Source organism: Musa acuminata, chromosome BXJ2-10, assembly GCF_036884655.1.
Source record: "Musa acuminata AAA Group cultivar baxijiao chromosome BXJ2-10, Cavendish_Baxijiao_AAA, whole genome shotgun sequence".
Classification (NCBI taxonomy): Eukaryota; Viridiplantae; Streptophyta; class Magnoliopsida; order Zingiberales; family Musaceae; genus Musa; species Musa acuminata.
The window spans coordinates 37,047,264-37,070,166 of NC_088347.1; the positions used below are offsets into that span (position 1 = coordinate 37,047,264).

General features: G+C 35.1%; 3 protein-coding genes across 4 annotated transcripts; all 3 read left to right on the top strand.

Annotated features, from left to right (window-relative positions):
- The first annotated feature begins 9,515 nt into the window (after positions 1-9,515).
- LOC103969620 (cyclin-D3-1) lies at positions 9,516-12,171 on the top strand. Of its 2 annotated transcripts, none has more exons than XM_018818940.2 (6): positions 9,516-10,106; positions 10,657-10,743; positions 10,912-11,010; positions 11,095-11,296; positions 11,394-11,515; positions 11,634-12,171. In XM_018818940.2, the coding sequence occupies exons 1-6, from the start codon at positions 9,804-9,806 to the stop codon at positions 11,856-11,858; spliced, it is 1,038 nt and encodes a 345-aa protein (XP_018674485.2). In that variant the 5' UTR covers positions 9,516-9,803; the 3' UTR covers positions 11,859-12,171. The 2 variants fall into 2 exon arrangements, with proteins under 2 accessions (XP_018674485.2, XP_009381479.2); XM_009383204.3 differs by having other exon boundaries at positions 9,519-10,106; positions 11,637-12,171.
- Positions 12,172-17,913: 5,742 nt separating this feature from the next.
- LOC135581240 (uncharacterized) lies at positions 17,914-18,438 on the top strand. The gene is made up of 2 exons (XM_065130912.1): positions 17,914-18,032; positions 18,120-18,438. Exons 1-2 carry the CDS (start codon positions 17,914-17,916, stop codon positions 18,436-18,438), a joined length of 438 nt encoding a protein of 145 aa, XP_064986984.1.
- Positions 18,439-19,296: 858 nt separating this feature from the next.
- On the top strand, positions 19,297-20,663 carry LOC135625853 (serine/threonine-protein kinase-like protein At1g28390). Its single transcript, XM_065130956.1, has one exon. It carries the CDS (start codon positions 19,451-19,453, stop codon positions 20,522-20,524), a length of 1,074 nt encoding a protein of 357 aa, XP_064987028.1. The 5' UTR covers positions 19,297-19,450; the 3' UTR covers positions 20,525-20,663.
- The last annotated feature ends 2,240 nt before the right edge of the window (positions 20,664-22,903 follow it).

Genomic DNA, 22,903 nt, shown 5'->3' on the forward strand with positions numbered 1-22,903 from the left:
ATTACTAATATTTTTTATTTTTATAAATATTTTATATTCATTTTTATGATTATGATTTTTATTTATTATATATACGAGCCATACAATTTTTTAAGATTATATACATTATTTTTAAGTAAATATTATATATATATAATATTAAAAATATTAGAATGACAAATTTTATATAATATTTAATTTATTTTAAAATATAATTTTATCAAACAAAATTAATACATATTTAAAAAATAATTTTTATCGAACACTTAAAGAATTTTATAACTTTTTTCTCTAAATATATGTTCACAAAAGTAACCTATATTTGGTACTTTCTCATGCTAAATAGTAAAAACATTAGGTATTTACATAGTAACAAATATAACCCATTAGTACTTCTCTAAATCTGATTATGAATCTAAAACTTTAGCTAACCCTCGTAGACATATTATCTTCTGTGATTAATTAATCTTAATATTTTAATTCTTATATTTTGAAAAGTTATATTGATATCATTATGGTTATATAAGTAATACATCTATGTCTAATTACCCCAACATCATTAATTTTATTAATTAAAATATAAAAAAAAATAAAAAAATAAAAAAATAATCTTAAGGTTTCAGTTGATGGTGACGAACAATAATGCTGTTGGGGGGTTACGAATGACTATTATGAATGAAGAGAATAACGACAATAGGTGATGATCGCTCTACATCTATGTCGGTGTCATTGTAGTTACCGAACGATAAAATAATCGTCGATGTAGATACCGAACGATGTTGCTCTACATCTACGTCAACATCAATGTAGATATAAAATAGTTTTTACCTTTCGTTATCGTTTTGCTCATCTACAACATTTACTTGTGGCCCCAGCAATATCGTTGTCCGTCATCACTAATTGAGATGTTTCTATCGGTAAAATTGATAATGTTAGAATAAATGAATCTAAATATTTTACTTTCATATAATTTATATAGATATCAATTTATTTTTTAAAATATAAAAAATAAAAATACTAAAGATAATATGTAATTAACCCAACCGTTCCAAAAAAGTATCGTAATCAATATGAAAGATAAAATCTAGCGCAGGATCTCATCTCCGTCTCTTCCTATTTCCTTTTTTTGTTGGTGAGTGACGGCTAGTGAAAATTTAGACAGTGCAGGATAATAATAAGAACAACAATAATAGAGAGAGGTGTCTCCCCTCTCCTCGTGTGGGCTCTCCTCCACCTCATTATATAAATCCAAAAGGAAGCCAAATGAAACACCCTACACCGGAAGCCACCGGCCTCACTCCGCTCCACACAAAGGGTACGGTAGGACCCAACGATTCCCCTCGCCGTACACCCTTTTCATGTGTGCGAATCATGTGAAGCTCCACCCATCATTCGTTCCTGCTACTAAATTAAGTGTATTGTTATTATTATTATTATTTCGATTTCCTCACGTTGCGGGATGGTTGGAATCTCAATGAACGGTCCAAAATAACTTCAATTTTTTGGCTTTTGGTGGTAATTAATGTGTGGTAAGTTGCCACACATATGGTCGCTTGCCAACATTTTAATATGGTTTATTTCATGGTATGTGAGCACACGAACTCTTAATTCAAGTTGGAAAAAGGTGTAGTGGCTCGATTAACTATGACGAGAGTTTCATCACACGATCCAAGACACGCGGTGATAAATATAACGATAAGAAACATTTCTATTGTTGGGTTGGACAGTTAGACTCATCTTTTTTAAGTTGATCGACCGTTTGAATCAAAACTTTAGGCTCATCTTTAGGTTGGATGTGCGATAGGGAAGATCGCATTCAAGCGATCGTACGGAAGGAAGGGTAAAGGAGGAGACTTTGCTCATCTCTACGGCAAGCAGTCAAAGCATCTTGGATCCGTGAACGGCATTCAAATTTATGGGGATGCACTGTCTCCAACCATTTTGATGCACACCTTCGATGCACAACACTGAGAGAGTGACTACAGGAAAAGGACAGGTGATATAAAGGAGCAAGGTGAGGACAGCAGAGGTCAGAATCATGCCGAGCCTCATCATCTCCGGTCTCACCATTGAATGATGGTGAATGAGGACAACATGATCAAATCCGGTTTATTTGCCGAGGAAGAACTTAATGAAGAAACAAAAAACAGTGATCAAATTTATTGACAGTGGTACGGCAGATTTTGATGATCCCTCTAATTTCGAAGATAACTTAAAGTTCAATGTCTGTGGTAAGATGTGGAACGCGTCAGAGATTTAAAAACATAATCATGCATGATTATTGTATTGGGAGTATTCAGGACAAAAGTCACTTTAATATTTAAATTACATATATAATAATAATAATAATCTTTTTAAATAAACGATTATGTTGGATCTCCGATCACTATTCAGACATGTGTGAAGTAGATACAATAGCTCTCGATAGACAAACGTGACAAATATTTTTATTAGTGCTAATTTGACATCAAACTTGTACGGTGACATGACGTTGGATCGCTCACATGATATTTCTTACTTTTGTAAAATATTGAAAAACTATTATATTTTTAAATTTTAATTGTTATACAACTTAAATTTAATTAATTTAATATTAGCTAATAATTAAAAAAAATTAAAAAGAGTTTCCGAAACCTATGCCAATAATAATGTTGAACTCTCCGACTCTATGCATAGTCGCTACCATGTAAGTAGTTAGTTTAAATTAGTGATATTTCTAAATAACTCTACTATTATCTTACTGATGTCTAGTTTCTTTTCTTTTATATTAGTATTATTTTTTATCGATTTTATTATTTGTGCAAGATACATTTATAGATCAATATCAATAATATTATGTGTTGGTCTATGTCAAATTCTTTAATAAAATCATGAATTTTATCCTGCCTCATACTATAAATCTTATTCGACTAAGGTGGAGAGGCAATTGATTACCTCATGCTAACAGTCTTCTAAAATCCTTATGGCATAGATCTATTATCACTATCATACCCTCATTGTGAGTCATGTCGCCAATGCCTCGTTACATTATCATACATATACTAATTGGTTTAGTAACGTACAAATATTAGCTTTAAAATCTAAGCTCAAATCATCGCTACGACCCTTATTTTTATTGTAAATAAATTTCTATGTAGCCTTATGGTAGGTATTCTTCATCTTCCTTCACTTTTTTTTTAATTACATTATCCCTTGCCTATTTTGTTATAGCATCAGGATAATTGTTAATCAAATATTGCTTTCGTTGAATGTTTCATCTACCCAGACCAATATAGTCATAATAAATATATTATCAATAATGATAATTATTGTCTAAATAGTAGTATGATTTCAAGCGTTAATATGTATTTGTTCCTTTGGTGTAATATTTTTTAAAAAAAATCAAATTAATAAGTTACGATTTGCCTAATTTTTATTAAATTTTAAATAACAAGTTATAATTATATGTAATAAACCCTACTTTGCCACTATGAATATGTCAATCACCCTAATAGACATTAAATATATAGAATTGACATAATATGGGTGATGTAGTCATCATTAAATTTATTAATCATAGTATTAAAAAAATTATTTACTCCCTAATTAGCCCTATTTTACATTATAAATATGTCAAAAATCCTAACAAGAATTAAATATATAAAAATAACCCAATCTTATTCAAATAGTGATAAATCATCATCAATTACACTAATCATAATATTAAAAAAAACCTAATTACTCCATAATTTACTTTTTTTTAATCACTATAAATATGTCAAATATATTGAAAAGCATTAAATACATAAAATTAACCTAATATTATTTAATTTATAATGAAATCATCATAAAATTTACTAATCACAGCATTAATATATTTTTGACCTAATATGAGTCAAAATTTAATTAAAAACACCATTAAAATCATTAATCATAATATTAAAAAAATTAATTAAAATCTTATCAACCCTCTTCTACCATCATAAATATGTAAATTATCGTAATACACATTGAATACATATATTTCAGTCAATATATATCTAATTTCAATTAAATCGATATTAAACATACCAATCACAACATTAAAATTATTAATTACTCCTAATAAATCCTATTCAACTATCATAAATATGTAAAATAATATAATAAACGTTAATCACATATAATAATATTAATTATCTCATAAATCAATAAAAATATAAAACGGAAATACACATCATCTCTTGATTAGAGTGATCATCCTCTAAATTAAGTATTAAACATCCCAAATGAGTTTTTCAAATTTGATCCAATCCATAAATTATATATATTTTTTAGATAGTAAATAAGTGAGAATGGGAGAGATATATAAATAAAAATGAGTTTAAGAGAGCTGGAAAAGTGAAAAAGAGTAAAAGGGATTGAAAGATAAGGAGAAGGATTTAAAAACTCTTTGAACAAATTCTGATTAAATTTACCATTGAAACCGATCAAATCTAAGCCTTCGATCGATATCAATCGAAATTCAACGATTATTGAGTTTTGATTGTACGACTCGGTACAAACCTCATATCGCTCGTTTTGAGATTCTCATTTCATAACCATTCGATACACCACATGTTGCATTTTTATTGAATTGATATGTACTGTCCGTATTGTATTATCAAGCAGTGTTACAAACTGTGATAATAACCATTAAACAAGCTTGAGCAATTATATTCTATTCTAAACTGCCCATCAAGTTTATGGATTGCCGTGCTCAATTTTGCATGATCAGATCCCTAATCATCTTTCACCAAAGTCGTCTTTGACTACAACTGTGATGCTTTATGTTTGTCTGTTTCGACTTGGTCCTTGACAAGCCACTGACTGTTTGGAAGTTATGCTGATGAAGAGTTGGCTCACTCTCATGTTTATGCCTACAAAGTAATCAGTATTCACAATGCATTCTTATTATATGTAATTACTCTACAATGCCTTCTCTGCTGCTGAATTCTATGTGTGGCGTATTTGCTTCTGTACTTTGTGAGCAAAAGAGGCCAATTAGATGCAGCAGCCATGTTTTAAATCCATGCATGTTCTCATCTAGATTGGGCCTCTGGTTGTAATGCCACCTCAAATCATGCATTACACAAACCTATATAGTTCATGTTGTATATGCGTTAACTTAAATGTTCATGTTAATTGAGAAGTGCAAACATCACAAGTTTTTTATTTTTATTTTTGATAAATTACCCAACAAAATTTCTTTCATTCATGGCAAGAGACTTTCTGCTCCTCTTTGGAGTTTGGGCGAATTCAAAACGAGGAACTGATGAGTATCTTTCCACGCCAATGTGATCTCAGAGCCATATGCAGCAGCAAGCAACACCACCATAGAAGATACGTGAAAGCAACACCTCAAAGTACTCCTTGGTATCTGCTACACACTAAACTACTTCTTTATCTTGTTCATGAGCCCATAAAAAGCACATCACCACCGAGGGTGCCTCTTCACGAGGTCTTTTTTTTTTGTCTTAACGACCTTGCTGGTGTCCATTTTGACCACCACCGCCCAATGACTACCTCACTGATGCTCTCGGCACCACTCCATCTGCCTGCTATATGTGCGTTACTCATCCTAAGCTATGACAGTCCAAACCAGTTGAGTTCATGCGTGCATGGCACCATCCAACGCAGACAATGTGCTAAAAAGGTCAGAAGACAGTAAACAATTGGTGCATTGAGTGTACAGTGTGAGAAGCACCAAGGAGGGGGGAACATAATGTTCAAGGAATCATAGTAGGAAGAACCTTAGTGTTAGAGCTATCTATTATTTGAGATCTTTGCAAGCCTGATGGCCAACGAAGACCAGTTTGCAAGGCAAACGCTGTAATGTCCTTCAATGTTTTCTAGGAAAGAGAGTTTGAGCCTTAATGGTGTTTGTAATAAGCTACAAATTTCTGTGTTAGTACGTTAATGATGTTTGAAGTAAGTATTTGGCTCCAAAACGGTGGGGTTTTGTCCTCCTTCAAGATTAGGAGACAAGGCGAACACTCTCAAGTCAAGTTGATGTGTATATTAAGTTGACTGGACCTGAAGTTGGAGTCTCCGCCAAGCATTACACCCTCCAGACCTGAAGTTATATGTATGGTGGAAGCAGGAGTACTTGTCCGATTAATACGCAAAAGACACTACAATCTTACTCTCTCTTTCAAGCTTTTTTGCCAGCAAATTAACCTGAAATAGATGGTTCGAGTGCCTCGATGTAGATAAACAACTTGGATGGCGTCAGTGAGCATCAAAACTGACGAGATACAACTTCAAGAGTCGATAATAAACACAACTTGCAGCTTCAGACGTATATGACCTTTCTGTGCCAAGGGAGACGCTCATCAGCTCTCGAGACGGTGCCACTATTAGATTACATACAATCTAAACGAATCTGAAGTCTGTATGTTTTGCGATCATAAATTTCCTGTCAGCAGCTAAACATGCGAACTGAACAGTTTTAACCCACGGGACTGACGGTACGTAGTTGCAGTACACTGCGCTTGCCTTTGCAGATCCCAGGAACTTTTGATCAGTCGTCCTAAGCTCTTAAAGCTACAATATATGCATCATTTTCGAGGAGTAATTTAGTGTGAGAGGAGCTCCGATACAATAGAGGAAGCACGAACGCACTTGTAGAGTTTAGTTGCATGGGCATGGATGGATATATATATATACACATATAGAAATGCAGTTCCAAGAACTCACCACCAACCTCAAAACAGATCAAAGAGTGTGGTAAGGAGATCAGTGCCTGATATCAGAGCCATGCACCCACCATCCCTTGCTCACCAATAGATTCAAAGATCGAAAAAGGCCCGGACTGCAAACGAAGAGAAAGGGATGGTGCGCTAGCTTATGGAGATCTGCAAAGGCGTGCATGTGACACAGTCTATGCTTAAAGCCTTCCTCATCTGAATCACAGAAAGAGCTGGACAAGAAACAAGGAGCAGTTCAACGTTTCAAAAGGAGGCTCGTCTCTTTGGAGCAATTCTGAAAAGTAAAAGCTTTGAGTGCCTTCCTTGTTCTTTCTTCCTGATACCTGATTCAGTAAAGAACAACTCTGGTCCTATGAAACTTAATTAGTTGGTATATATTCAATGTTATCCTCCTTCTCGTACTTGCAAGAACACCATGATGCAGGGTGGTCCATGGTCAAGATTCTGCATAACCCAACTCTTGGGGTTAGATAGATAATGGATTACGAGGACAAAGGTGGTGGATGGATCTTGAGTGCATCTGAAGTATAGTTGACCGGAACCTAAGTTGCAGGTAATCAATCTTGGCGTAGATTGTGGTGGGAAACGGTCATAGATTAAGCCTGGATCACATGCAACCCTTCGATCGATCTTAGACGACTAGTAATTAATTAGCCCGTGTCGTGATTTCCCTATACAAAATGTTGCTTAGTAGATCTTACCTATTCTTAGCCACCGGCATTGCAATTTGATAGCTGAAGATAACAAGAAATGTAGCGTGTTTTTCCTCCCTTCATTTCTAAGAAATCGACGCATGATATTGATTTTTTTTTTTCTCTCTGTAATTTTGAGAAATTTGATTTGGTGATCAAAAACTAATGTTTGGATTTGATACGAATTAATGATGATATTTATTTATTTTATTAGTTGCTTGGGCCACTGTTTCTTAAAAGGAAGGTTTTGGCTCGCCGGTCTCGTTCAAGCCATCAACCAGGGAAGTTTACCTTCTCATTGGTCGTCAGCCACTGGGCCCGACGGTTGATCGAAGAATGTAGGCAAAGCAAAAGACGAACATCCGCATCAGCCAATGAAAAGGCGCCATACTCATAGTCGATGGCTCGACTGAGACACCAGTGGATGCGCAGGTTTTCATTCATTTCTCATTCTGATTTGAATGACAATATTATCAATGACAAAGCATTTCGTGTGCATATTAATCCCTCTTTCTGCAATCCCTATTCATTTCTTATATTGATCATACCTAAGACACAATTCCATGAACGACAAATCATAAAAAGTTGCTTCACATGCCTAACAATCAATCCCTCGCAGCAAAATGACATTAATAATTGCCATGGATTCCACATACATTAGATTGCAGGATAACTTGTTGACAAGGGAGACCAAAGGGAATGGCCATGAGGTATGAAAGATATAGACATTGAAATTGCAACTCATGAATCCCTTGGAAGATTTCTGATAATAATCAGATGATACACTCCATTTCCACTTTCCATAACTCAGAAACAAAGCAGCAATCTGTGGACTTTGCTGTGATTCAGTGCAAGATTAATCAAGCTACACAAATGCACTGCATGTTAAAACAAATCCAACACATTCATCTCCTAGCACTGGTAGATTGTGTGGAAGGTGCAATCCCTCCATGAACCCTTTTTTCTTTTAGATCTTATCCTGTGAATATATCTCAGAGAACATGACAAATTCTTAAATGTGATTGAGGGGGGGGAGTCTTTGCAGTATAACATAACAAATTAATTATATAAAACATCTATACTACCAATTAAATTTGCACACAGCAAGAGATGAGCTCCCCATAAAAAAAAAAGAGTCAAAATGATTGTAAAGAAAGTTATTAGGGATTAATAAAAAAATATTTCTGGGTGAAACCTTAAAATATTAGCCTTCTCATTCTTCTAATAACAAAATATAGGTGCACAAGTTCCCATGAAAGAAAGAGGAGGAGGAGGACTGGAGACTGGGCCCAGCTCTAATTGGTCAGAATCTGCCATATCTATTTCCAAAACTACCCTCAACAATGCCTGAAAGGTCCCTCAAAAGAATTGACCCTTTCCAGTTTCCCCTGTAATATACCTGTTGACTGCCCCCAGATGGTGAGCTGTCTCCCTCCCAAGCCCCTGTAATCTATTCAAGGTTGTGCAAATCCAAGACTATATATATATATCCCAAGGAATAAAAAGAAGATGCTCCTTTATTTTTTCCTCATAAAAATTGAACATTTTTGAAAAACCTATTTTGCAATGCATTGTCATCCGAAATCATCCACCACAATCCACTGGCAATAGATCACAATGAATTATTTATCCATTGCTTTATTGGGTACAGGAAACCTAAAAAAAAGAATTGGTGATTTTGACAACAACTGTAGATGAGTATTAAGTGAATTGTTGGAAATATACTTCATGCCTGTAGAAAATTAATAGCCCATCCATCATCCACTGATCTCCATCTGAAAGGGAAGTAATACTTCATGCACACTTGTGATCACTGCTAATAAATTGGAAATCTTGATCACCAAACCGAATAGATTAATGAGGCCCTTGGCATTTGTGTTCTGGCAAGTTCACTATGATTTGTGATGGTCCCTAATTTGGGAGTCCCAAAAAGCCTCCCCTTAAACAATGTCTTTGTACTTTGTACAACCATATCATATACAGTATAATCACCACAAAGAAAAAAAAAATGTTCCCACCTATCAATTATCACATCATCACTTTTCTTTTACTATTCATCATCACTCCTACAACCCCACACAGCTGAAACCCACCACCACAAATCCCACAAAAAGATATTTTCAATCTTTTTTCCTTTGTTTTTTTGTCTTCCTCTCCCCTCACGAAACTCTCTCTCTCTCTCTCTCCATTGGCAACAAAAAACCTTACTTTCCTCTCTATACAACAGTGAGTCCCCTTCGCCTCTCCTCCTCCCCTTCTTCCAACTCTGGAATACTGTTAGCATAGAACTCGTTTTCTATATAAAAAGGAGTCCTCTTTGAAGGAAGGGGAGGAGGAGGGAGAAGGCGGAACAGGGACCTTTTATCTGGATTGAAGTTTTCACACTCTTTTGTCTACATCTATATCTCTTCTGTGTCACTGTGCAATGAGTCCATGCTTTGACTGCTCTTCCTCTACCCTCCTCTGCGCTGAGGACAATGACAGCATCCTGGGCTTCGATGATGAGGAGGAGAAGGTCGGGCATAGGCTGAGTTGGGTTCCTGAACCAAAAAGGTGCGATTTTTATGGGGATTTGCTCGTGGATTTCCCCCTGCAGTCGGATGAGTTCTTGAGCTTGTTGGTCAAGAGAGAGCCGGAGCATCTGCCGAGGGAGGACTACGGCGAGAGGCTTCGGTCAGGGACATTAGAACCTTCCATCAGGAGAGATGCTATTGATTGGATGTGGAAGGTGGGTTTCTTTTTTTTCTGAATATTTTTCTTATTTTCCCCTTTCTTGTTCTTCGTCTCCTCCATTGATCTTGCTGAATATTGTTTTGAGTTTTTGATGATTTTCTCAAAGAAAAAGAAGACCTATTATTCATAAATTCACCACTTATTCTAGATGCATATTCTCCTTCTTGTTCCTTTTTCTTTTTGGTGCATCGTTTCATCTTCCTGCATCTGTCATATATGGAGATGCATATTAGATTTATTCTGCCTATTTACGAGTTTCTTTATCACTTCTACATCTATAATTTTTAAGTATATGATTTAGGTTAATGGGTGGGATTATTTGATCCATGAAATAATAAAATTTTGGTTTCTATTTTACCCTTGCTTAATATTTTGTCTGCACTTCCTGGAATGTGGTTTGGGGGAAACAACCTTCTCTTTCTTGTTTGTTTGCTGTTGTGATTTCTTAGTATCAAGCTTCGGTTCTTCTTTTCCTTTTCCTTTTTCCTCTCTAATATCTTCCTCTCCTCAGCTCTGCACTGACATATTTTTGGCTTATGGAACAGGTTCATGCCTATTACAATTTTGGACCACTGAGTGCCTATTTATCTGTCAATTACTTTGATCGGTTCCTCTCGGAATGTGAACTCCCAGTAAGAATCATGTTCATTCCCTGTTATATGATCTTTTATGCATTCATTGCCCATTTTCTTTTGTGTCAATTGTAGCCTTTATTTTAGTCTGATTCCTATGTTGTTATACAGACTAGTCTAATACACTGATTTTTCCTCTTTTTTCTTTGTTGTTATCTATAATTGTAGCAAGGCAAGACATGGATGACACGACTATTATCTGTGGCCTGCCTATCTTTGGCTGCCAAGATGGAGAAAACTGATGTCCCTCAGTCCCCAGATTTACAGGTGAGAGAACATCAGGTGTAGAATTCACTGATGTAATCTCCACAAACATAGCTCTTGTAACCATTTATAGATTGCCTTGAATAGGATGGTGAGGCAAAGTATGTGTTTGAAGCTAGGGCCATTATGAGAATGGAGCTGATGGTGCTGAACACCCTCAAATGGAGGATGCAAGCTGTGACTCCTTTCTCATTCATAGATTTCTTTCTTCACAAGTTCAATGGTGACGATGTACCTAACCAGTCATCGATCGTTCGGTCCTCCGAACTCATCTTGAGCACAACTAGAGGTGCCTTTCTTCCACAGCTGTAAATTTGAGGATTTGATTTGTGGCATGAGTAGGTGGTTTAGCGTTGTATGTCTAAGAATGAAGCAATTGCATGCAGGCATTGATTTCTTAGCATTCAGGCCTTCGGTGACTGCTGCGGCCATTGCGCTGTTGGTTTTGGGAGAAATCCAGAATGTGGATGTTCAGAAGGCCTTGTCTTGTTGCTCCCATGTTGCAAAGGTAAAACAATTCTATTATTATTTCAAGTTAAAGACCAGTCCTAATTGTTTATTTACTTTGGATCGCAAGAGGTGTTATACTTCTTTGGATGATTTTTGTTGTCTTCGATGGGTGTCAGCAGGAAGGAGTGTTGGAATGCTATGAAGTGATTCAAGACAAAGTATTGATGAGGAAGCAGTCAGCTAAAGATGTTAGCCCATCAGCATCCTCTGTGCCACAAAGCCCAATTGGGGTGTTGGATGCTCCATGCCTGAGCTACAAGAGTGATGATGCAACTGTTGTGTCACATGCAACTTGTCTTGGTCCTTCTCCAGCTAGCAAGAGGAGGAAAATAAGCAGATGAGCAATCTCATGGAGTATTATTTTGTCTGCTCATCATCTCTTGGGAGGTTCTGGTGCTTTGGAACATGTATTTTGGTTTGGTTAGGGAGGATTTTGGTGTGTTCAGGGGTTTAACCCCCACCCCCACCCCCCAAAAAAAAAATGAATGAATGAAAGAATGACTTCAAAAAGAAACAGTAGAAACAAAAAATACAGGTGTGGAATCAGTTTCTCTGTTGCTCATGCCTTTTAACTGTGGATGAGGCAGCCACCAACTTTTTTTGTTATAAAACATCAGAATGAGAAGTGCCAAAAGGATAAATTTGACAGAATCAGTTGCTCTTTTAGGTAAAGTTGCTGTGAGAGAGGAATAATTTACATACTGGTTTCCTTGTTGAGATGAGCAAACCAGCAAGCAAATTCTTTAAAGGATCAAAAGTGAGCAATGCAGACAGAAAAGAAAAAGAACAGAATGTGAAGAGGCAAAAAAAAAAAAAGAGAGCAGGAAGTGGATTTTTCTTTAAGAGTACTGTGTTCCTTTGTCACCATCTACTTAAAAAATCGTTTTCTAGTATTTCTAATGCCCACCACCTGACTGCTTGTCTGCTTAGACTCTGGAATTTGCTTACCCTATGGCATGAAGGAAGAGCCCACTGTCAGTAGAAATCTTGGGAAGGCAACAACATACAATAAGAACCTTCAAGGAGCAGAGAAGGTCACATAACACCACTATATAATAGGTGGGTGTGGGACTGTAGGTGGACTTCTATTTGGAAGTTTCAGTTTCTAAATCAAGATCATAAAGAATGAGGGGAATTGTTCCCTGCAGGCCTCTTCTCTCATTTTTGGCTCCCTCTGTTAGGCATTTTACTTAGCCTCAATAATCAAGTACATAATCCTGAGATCCAATCTGCAAAAGGCCATTGCAAATTATGCATATGATTTTTCTGATACCAGTTTGGATTAAAATAGGACAGTAGCATGTGATAAGCAACCCACTGAGGTCCACTTCAATTAAAGGGTATCTATCACATGTGCACTTATGTGGCACACAACATAGCACTGTCACTTTGGCCACTGTTCACTGTCAAACGTGCTATTTGGTCTCATCTACGCTTGAATACAAAGTGATGCCACGGAGCAGTTGGCTGACCATACTATTTAATCTTTGCTTGGTAGCATCCTTTCATGTTCATGTATACAGTTCATGCTCTCCTGTATTTTGGCCATTTAGTTATTATGATTTCATCGAAAAAAAGTTTTTTTTTTTATTTTATGAATCAAGGTTTTCTCTAATGTCGTCGATACGAGACGATCAATATATAATCTTACCTTATTGTATATAAAGAGATTATTTTCGATGACTCGAATCATAAACATTTGATGGTATTTAAGAAATCATATTGTTTAGTTCAAAATGATTATCTTTTAATTTGATTTTTGTCACCGACATCAACTTCTTGTCTTTCTCAGATTCATTCGTATGATCAAAATGGTCAAATCAAACACATAATGGATATATAAACACTGTGCATATGAAAAACTCTTCTTCGCATACTTTGCCAAAAAGATAAATTTAAAACAGTTCCTATCCGGAAGGATTCTAATTTATACTAACCCCATCTCTTGATATAGTAACAGAGCAAAAAGTAGCCACAATCTTAAACAAATACATTGAGCTGACGAGTGAAGTACCTAAATACAATACTATCAAGTCGGTCTAAAACTTTGATGGAAAAGGTAAAACAGTTACGTTAAAGTCACTAATAATTAATATAAAATTATATTATCCGATAAATATGAAACTTAATCGATTTTAATATAGTACTATAGTACTATGTGAAGTGACACGAGGCATCTTCATCGTCAAGGTATTTAGAATTATAAACAATGAGTTACGAGGTCATTCGGAAAAGGAGACCATCATATTGATACCCAAATATAATATCAAATAGGCCAGGACCAATAAGAATAAAAAAATTAGTTCAAAAGCAAAAAGTTCAATTAGTAATTTAGAATATATAAATACTTCCGGAGAAGATATTAGAATTGATAGGTCTCATGATCAAAAGAAGAATAAATATTATTTACTTACAACGTGGATCGAAAAAAAAAACTAAAAAAATTGATAGTACCATATTTAAAATTTGGTATATTAAAAAAGTTAAACATAATAATAGATACAAATTATTGTTCATAAGGATCTTATATAGTAGATGTAAAAAATATTTACAAATATAATTATAGTTCTGAAATTTATAAAAATAAAAAGATGTTTTGAGTGTCATTAATATTTATGCCCCAAGTCAAATTGGATGATCAAACTAAAAAAGAATTTTGTGCAAACTTAGATTATATTATTAAAAAAAAATACCTATAACCGAAAAACCTATAATTAAAGGAGATTCGAATGGTCATGTATACAAACAACATATATGATAGAAAGGGGTATATGGTGATTTCGATTTTGGATTTTATAACTTTGTATGATTTTATAATTATAAATATTCACTTCAAGAAAAGAAATAAATATTTAATTACTTACAAGAGTAATCACAACTATTATTAAATATATTTTTTCTCACTAGAAAAATAGATATAGCTATTTGTTTGAATTATAAAGTTATATCCGGTGAAAGTTTAATGAATCAATGATGCTATTGGATATTTGTTATAGAAAATAAAAGAAGAAAAAGATAGATAGTAAAAAAAATTACTAGAATTAGAAGGTAGAATTTTATAGATAATAATGTGAATATTTTTAAGAATAAGATAAAAAGTGGGATGACTTAGAAACTTTGATGATGATAATATTAATATTATATAGACTAAGATGATTAATAAGATTAAGAGCTTAATAAAGAAGATTTTTGGTGAAACTGAAAATAGAGATATAACCTTAAGAGAGAGGGTGGTGGTTCGAGTAAGTTTAAAAAATAATTTTTACTAAAAGATCATATTTTAAAAATTAATAAAATTATATAAAAAAATAAAAGATATAAAGAATATAAAAAAAAGGCTTAGAAAACAGTTAGTATGATAAGATATAAAGCTTATGATAATTTTTATAATAAATTAAATATTAAATATGGTGAAAAAGATATACAGACAATAAAAAAGTGTAAGAAATTAGGTAATATTAATTGTATTAAAAACAAATATTAAAAAATAATTATTAATGATAATGAGATTAAAAATAAAAAAAAATTTATAAATTATTTACTAAATATTCTACATAGGATTTAGATTTAATGATAAATAATAGTGGTAGATTTAATATTTATATATTTATTTATAAAATTAGAGTTAATAAAGTAAAAGACATATTAAAGAATATGAAAATAGTTAAGAGTGTGTGATTTGATGGCAATGAAAAAATTTAGAGGACAAGCGAGTAGCTTGGTTAACTAATTTATTTAATAAAATTATGAGATTCGAAAGGATGATCGATGATTGGAGAAAGAGTTTCTGGTACCAATTTATAAAAATAAGAGTAATATGCAAAATTATTCAAATTATAAAAAAAAATAAAATAACTAGCCATACTAGAAAACTTTAGAAAAAAAGTTATCAATAGTAGGATAAAGCATAAAATAAATATATCTAAAAATTAATTTAGTTTTATGCTTAAAAGATTAATCATAGAAGCTATTTATTTATTAAAATAAATAGTAAAAATTGTAAGAAAAACTAAATTTGCATATTTTTTTTAACTTAGAGAAAACATATGATAAGGTTTCTAAAGTTTTATTATAATAAGTTTTAGAAAAGAAAGATATATGTACTACTAATTATATTGATGTTAATAAAGATATATATGATAATATAACTACTAGTTTTATAATTATAGAGTGCACGTCCAGTAAGTTTTTCATTAACATACGATTATACCAAGGTTCTGCATTAAGTCAAACTTTTTCATATTGATAATGGACAAAATTACTAATCACTTATATGATAGACTTTTATGGTATATATTATTTGCTGTTGATATTATTTTAGTTGATGAGAGTCTAAATGAAATTAATTATAAACTTGAACTACTGCGATAAGCCTTACAAACTAAAAATTTAGATTAAATAAGATTAGAATTGAATATATAAATATAATTTTAGTAAGTATATAAATATAAAAGAGAATATAGTTAAATTAGATAAAAAAATCCTTTAAGTAAAAGGACTATGTGTCTTGTTTCAATTATTAAATAAGATAAAAAATTACTATTTATAAAATGAAAATAGGACCATTAAAATGATGAGAGGCGTTAGAAGTCTTGTGTAATTATTGGATATCTTTGAAATTAAAAAAATATAAGATAGTGAGACCAATAATACTTTATAGATCTAAGTATTGGACATCTAAAAAAATACATACATAAAAAGATACGAAATTTGAATAATTAGGTATCACTTTGATGGATGATAAAATGAGAGAAAATTAATGATATGAGAGACATTTGGAATGATAGTTAGAAAATATAAAATAATTAATATTAGTGGTATGATAAAAGATAAAGAAAGATATAAAAAGATCTTAATAGAAACTATAAATAAAAATTTAAATATTCTAAAAATAAATAAATAAATATATTTTATGAATCTTAATGAAGATAAGAGATTAATATAGTCGATTCTAAATAATTGAGATTTATGATTTTATTATTATTATTGTTATCTAAGAAAAATATCTAAATATATATTATACTAGTATAAGTATTCATGGAAATTAATCGATTGGACCTAATAAAATAAAGAATTTAATAATCTTGTTATGTTTTGGAAATAATAAGGAATAATGATGTTCCCTTCTTTTTCTTTTTCTGTAATTTTATAATTATTATCGTAAAGCTTGAAAAACTTGTGTTTGGGATGGAAACAGATCCCACACTATCCATATCCAATGTCATTCTTTATCCACACGAAAATCCATTTATATAATATATTTTATATTTATTATGACTAGTAGTAGCTTGTGGTGGGTAGAGATGTATAATTTTTTAAAAGTATTCATATGTGAAATAAAAATGAAGAGATGTCTAAAAAAATAATCTCACATTTATAACAATTAAGAGAGTCATACATATATTGGATTGATTCACAATTTGTTAAGATTAACTTTTGAGTTGAATTAGTGTAGCTTTCAATTAAAAGAGTTGGTTTACAGATATATTTTTCAATATTTAAATTCAATTGGACATGAACTCATACCCATATCCCTATCCGGAAACATTGATGGAGTCACATTCATCCGCAAGTCTGGATATGGAATGGATAGATATTAATATAAGCATATGTAATTAATTGTACTCGAACATATAAAATATTGTACGTATCCTTTTTGTGGCTTCCAATAATGGGCTACATACATCTCGAAGGCCCAATATATATTAATGGGTAAAGCCGAAGCCAACCCATTGGTGGACTGAGCCACTCACAAGACAGGTAAGCTTCGGGCAACCGATGCATGGGTACGAGAAGCATTCTGGAAAAATACATTATATCTTTCTTCAAGAATTGGAATAAGGACTAAAATAATTGTATTACGAGCTCCTCAGCTACCGGTCTTCTTAGCCTTCTCACCTAAAATAAATACATAAATAAATATAAAATAATAAGGTGTTGAGTCAGCCTCTACTTAATGTCAAGTTTCTCCGACGCCTTGCACTCTGAGATCTCGACGAGCATCCACGTACGAAGTCCCTTTTGTTTAGATCAAACCTCGGTTGCAGTGGCTTGCACGTTAGAGAAACAGTGCCTTTCGTTGGGGCGGAGAGGGAGAGAGAGAGAGAGAGAGATTGGTCATCCCTTTTGCCTAGGTGATGGCACCCATACTTTTTGTTCAGATCATCCGTCTCTCGTTCCTTTCCACACGCGGGGTTGTTGAAAGCGACCTCTCCCGTCGATTAAAGAACCCAAGAAGATGTGTGTGGTATTCATCCTCCCTTCCCTTCTCCTCATCTCCACGCTCGCTTCCTTCCGGTCCTCTTCTCTTCCTCATGTTTCCTCCCTCTCTTCCTTATGCTCCTCTTCTCGTTCCGTTATGCAAGGTAGAAGAAGAAGCAACCTGAGCTCTCTGCGATGGGAGGGGACGGAGGCTGTTCTCCTCCATCATCGCCTGTCTGCAGCATGTGCGGCGACCGCGGCCTGCCGGAGGAGCTCTTTCGATGCAAAACCTGCCATGTTAGGTTTCAACACAAGTAAGAGTATAATCCTTTGTCGAAGTGATTCCATCCGAAGCTATCTCCGTTTCATACTTTTACCCATCGATCGACTGTGTCCTACAGATACTGCAGCAATCTCTACCCCAAGGCTGAGGCTTATCGCGCATGTAACTGGTGCTTAAGAGACGTAGCGGCCGGCAAGCCCGTTGCTCCAGAGAACTGCACAGCTCAGAACACCTCCTTCTCTTCCTCCTCTAATGGTGATGTCGTCGGATCAGCTACAGCAGTGAAGCTACGACGCTGCTCTTCAGTATTGCATCTCGACAAGCCCATCAAAAGACAAAGGCTGCCTGAGAGGCCATACGAAGCACGGTCACAAGCGAAGCAAGTCTTCAGAGGTAAAGTAAGGAGGTATAAGTTGCTGGAAGATGTCTCTAGCTGAGTATGCGCTTCAGACGCACTCACTGCAGGGTTTTCCTGCATGTATCTTCTTAATAAGATACCATGTTTTCATGCTTTCGTATTGGATGGATATATCCAACTAAGTTGGTAAATTTGTGTCCCAATTGGAGTCTTCTTAGCTTAAATATCAGTAAATTTTCCCCCTAAAAAGGGGAAATCTGTATATTTAATTCGAAGATTGTTTTTGCATTCATGAACTAAACTTGCGAAACCTTTCCTTGAAGTACGAGCAGTGAGCATCCCAAGAACAAGGGATATACGACCAAAGTATCATGGACCTCGTAGGTAAAACACCATCAAGGATGTTTGATTTCTAATTTCACAATCTCAAAGCATGGCCAGGATCGATGTATTCGAATGAGAGTTGGCACCAGATTCGTGCAATGAGACAATGTCAACCTTGGTTGACGTCACCAAGTTGCTCGAGAAGGCATGACAGGGGAAACACGTACATTGCTGGATACCGGAGTTGCATAAACGCCTAAACCTTAAGGTTGTGGACTTTATTAGGGAGTCTCTGACGTCCCATCTATTTTGGTCAAAGTCAAACCCAACGCACAACTGAGTATATCAGAGAGTCGTATCAGATAGAGGAGGCGTGTCAAACCGCAACAAATGGACCCACGCTTCGCCTCTTCTTTCATCCAACCGCTGCGTTCGGTAAGATCACGAAGCCACCAGTAAATGTGATCCTTCCATCGCAACAAATCTACCTGACTAAAGATGGAGGAAAATACGGGCCCCGTAGTACCATCCAATCACCTATCCGGTAGAGAAAATGAGTATAAGTTAAGTGTGAACCGATTTGCATATTCCAGTGTTCTTGAACACGAAACAGACATCCCTCCCACCACGCGCCGGCCCGCCATCCCTTGTATTCCCCGGCCCTTCCCACTTGCCAACCACGGGGCCTCAAATTTCGTGCCGTCAGCTCCTTCGCCCTCCGCCATTTGACTGATCTCCAATCGGTCTTGAACTTGATCTCCAACGAGATGAGGTCTTCCTTCTCTTGCTGCAGAACTTCCTACGGAGAAGAAGAAGAACCAGCTTGGGGCCCCAAGCACCGGGTGTTCACCCACGAGGAGATCGAGTCCGCCACCTCCGGCTTTTCTGCTTCCTCCCTGCTCGGTCGCGGCAGCCACGGCTCCGTCTTCCTCGCCTCGCTCGATCAGGGCCGCCTCCTCGCCGCTGCCAAGCTCCCCTCCCAGTTTTCTATCTCCTCGGATTCGCCCTCGGCCGCCGACGCCGAGATTGGCCTCCTCTCCTGCCTCCCACGCAGTCCGCTCCTGGTGAACCTTGTGGGCGCCACGCCGGCCGCCGGGCCCTCCCCACGCATCGCGGTCGTCGACCTCATGCCACAAGGATCCCTCCACGACCTCCTGCACGACCAGCTCCGCCCAGCACCACCATTCCCTCGCCGTCTCCGCCTAGCCCTCCTCTCCGCCACCGCCCTCGCCCACCTCCACTCCCTCTGCGTCGCCCATCGCGACGTCAAGCCCGCCAACCTCTTACTCGACGCCAAGGGCCGGCCCCGCCTCGCCGACTTCGGCCTCGCCGTGCGCCTGTCCTCCCGGGACGGCCACGAAGCTGCCGTTTTACCGCAGCCTGCCGGCACCATGGGCTACCTCGACCCGGCCTACTTCCACCCGGAGGACGTCAGCACGAGCACCGACGTATACAGCTTCGGCGTCGTCCTCCTCGAGGTCCTCAGCGGGCGGGAAGCCATCGACGTGGAGTACAGCCCGCCGTCGCTGGTGGACTGGGCGAGGCGACTGCTGGAGGAGGGGCGGTACGAGGAGATATGGGACCCGCGGGCGGCGCCGGAAGGGAGGAGGGAGAAGGAGGCTGCAAGGGCGATGGCGGACGTGGCGGGGAGGTGCTTGGTTGCGGCCGCCAGGGAAAGGCCTTCAATGGCAGAGGTGGTGGCGGAGCTCAGGGGGGCGGAGCGGCGGATGGGTTTGCGCGGGCTGCGCCTCGCGCGGTGGGCCATGCGGGGGAGGAGGGAGGGGAAGCGGTCGCACCCGCTCAGTGGGAACCGGAGGGTGTCCGACGTGGCGGCCTCGTAGCATTCACGTGGCTTTTAGGTTCACGTCTTCGGCAGACACTTTAATCTTCTGTTTGACGATCGCATGTAATGGATGATGTGGATTGACGCGTGTGTCGCATGGTTGGATAAGAACAACCACCTTACTATTGCCTCCCCCATGAGTGGACCCACATTTGGGACAATGCAACGGTTGAGAAATTTATTAGTAGGATTAAAATCTCGTCAAATTCATCTTCAACATAATGTGATTTAAACCACTTTGTACGTTGATTTATGTGTATTAGTAACATAAGCCTGCTTCAGTAAAGTAGATAGATGTGGACATTAAATGAAATGAGGCACCGCAGTCCCTTTACATAGAACAAACAGCAAGCGTACTTGACATGACTTTACATTATACATATTTGCTTCATATATTACCAATTGACATCTATTTTTTTTTATTTATTATATAGCTACGGTTCTACAGTTGCATTGATGTTTGCTATTCTAAATATTGTTATAAAAATTTATTATTTTACTATTGATATTTTGAGCATTCTTTATAAAAATAAAATCATTGTGTTATTTTTATCTTTCTTATTCTGTTTCTAACAAATTATAATTCATCAATATAATATTTTTTTTTAAATATAACCTTCTAAAGAGTTCACAATATATGTAGAAAATTTGGTTTAGAGAATTTTTTTTATAAAAATGTGATGCACTATTATTGAGGAAAATTCAAAAATAGTACATTGCATAGGTACACCATTTAAAATAATCTTAAATTTTTAGAAAAGCTTTAAATAGGAATCTTATGAAGATATGTTACTGGTTTTATTTTTTTATTTTTTTTTGGTATTTTTATGAATTTTTAGCATTACATGTCATTTTTTATTTTCTTCTCATTTTTGTATTTCTAAAAAATTATAAGGTATTCGTATAATATATTTTCACATATGAGCTTTTAAATAAATCAATAATATATCTAGAAACTTTAGTCTAGAAAAAAAAATTTCCTAATAGGTGATGCACTATTATTGAGAAAATTTAAAAAATTGTGCATTGCATAAATGCACTATGCAAAATGATCTTAAATTTTTAGAAAAATTTTGAATAGGACTCTTATGGATATATGTCATAGCTTTTCTATTTTAGAGAATTTTTTTGGGTATTTTTATGAATCTTTAGCATCTAAATATCATATCATTTTTATATTTTTCTCTTTTTTATTTCTAACAAATTATAATACATTCATACAATGTACTTTCATACTTAATCTTTTAAATAGGCCCTCAATATAGGTAAAATAGAAAAACAATTTCCTGATGGGTGATGGACTATTTAAAAATAAATAAAAAATAATGTATTGCATATATATATTATTCAAAACGATCTCAAATTTTTAAGAAAATTTTGAATATTAAACTTATAACATATGCTACTAAGTTTTTCATTTTTAGATTTTTTTTAGTTTTTTTTATGATTTTTTAGCATCTAAAAAGTGTCATTTTTTATTTTCTACTTATTTGTATATTTATAATAAATTATAATACATGCATAAATTTTTTTTTTACATTTGGGCTTCTAAATAGATCAAGGATGTCTGTCAAAAAAAATTATTTGGAAAAAAGATTTCTAATTGGTGATGCATTATTTTGGATGAAAAATTTAAAACTATGCATCGGATAGACACACTGTTCAAAAAGATCTGAATTTTTAGCATCTAAACAATGTGTCAGTTTTTTTTTTTTATCTTCTCTTTGTTTATTTTATTTCTAAGAAATTATAATTCATCCGTATAACGTTTCTTTTATATTTGAGTTCCTAAGTAGATCAACAATGTATGTTAAAAATTTTGATCTAGAAAAATAAAATTTTAATCGGTGATTCACTATTTTTGATAAAAATAAAAAATAATAATACATCGCATAAAAACATTATTTAAAATGATCTTAAATATGGAAAAAAGAAGAAGATGAAAAGTAACAAAAGAGAAGCTTTTTATATCTTCATCCATATTTGCATTAGTGTTAGAAGGACAACACCATTATATATATATATATATAACAGAAGATAAAAAATCAAAAAAAAAAAAATATATATATATATATATATTAAAAAATTCGCCTAAAAACTTTTATCGCTTAGATTACGTTAGGTGGGGATCTGCCTTCCAGCCTGCCTTCCACGCCACTGCAGAGGAATTCATGCTATTTATTATCAACCAATCATTATTTATTTGATAGAATTAAATGAGTGAATAAAAAAATTTAAATCTAATTTGCAGTAATTGATATATGTAATCATGTAACAGAAAAAACATGTGATGCCACACATTTAGTTTCATTATTGTTGTCTGCTATTGTTTGTTTTAATGTGTAAGTAACTATGCTGGATGGGTTGGGTAGGAATC

Excerpts from the sequence above, each read along its gene's own strand:
- LOC135625853 (XM_065130956.1), top strand. The coding sequence starts at position 19,451 with ATGAGGTCTTCCTTCTCTTGCTGCAGAACTTCCTACGGAGAAGAAGAA.
- LOC103969620 (XM_018818940.2), top strand. The coding sequence starts at position 9,804 with ATGAGTCCATGCTTTGACTGCTCTTCCTCTACCCTCCTCTGCGCTGAG. Across the intron at positions 10,107-10,656 it reads CTATTGATTGGATGTGGAAG|GTTCATGCCTATTACAATTT; the intron begins GTGGGTTTCTTT and ends CTTATGGAACAG. Across the intron at positions 11,011-11,094 it reads CTCAGTCCCCAGATTTACAG|GATGGTGAGGCAAAGTATGT; the intron begins GTGAGAGAACAT and ends TGCCTTGAATAG.
- LOC135581240 (XM_065130912.1), top strand. The coding sequence starts at position 17,914 with ATGGGAGGGGACGGAGGCTGTTCTCCTCCATCATCGCCTGTCTGCAGC. Across the intron at positions 18,033-18,119 it reads CATGTTAGGTTTCAACACAA|ATACTGCAGCAATCTCTACC; the intron begins GTAAGAGTATAA and ends TGTGTCCTACAG.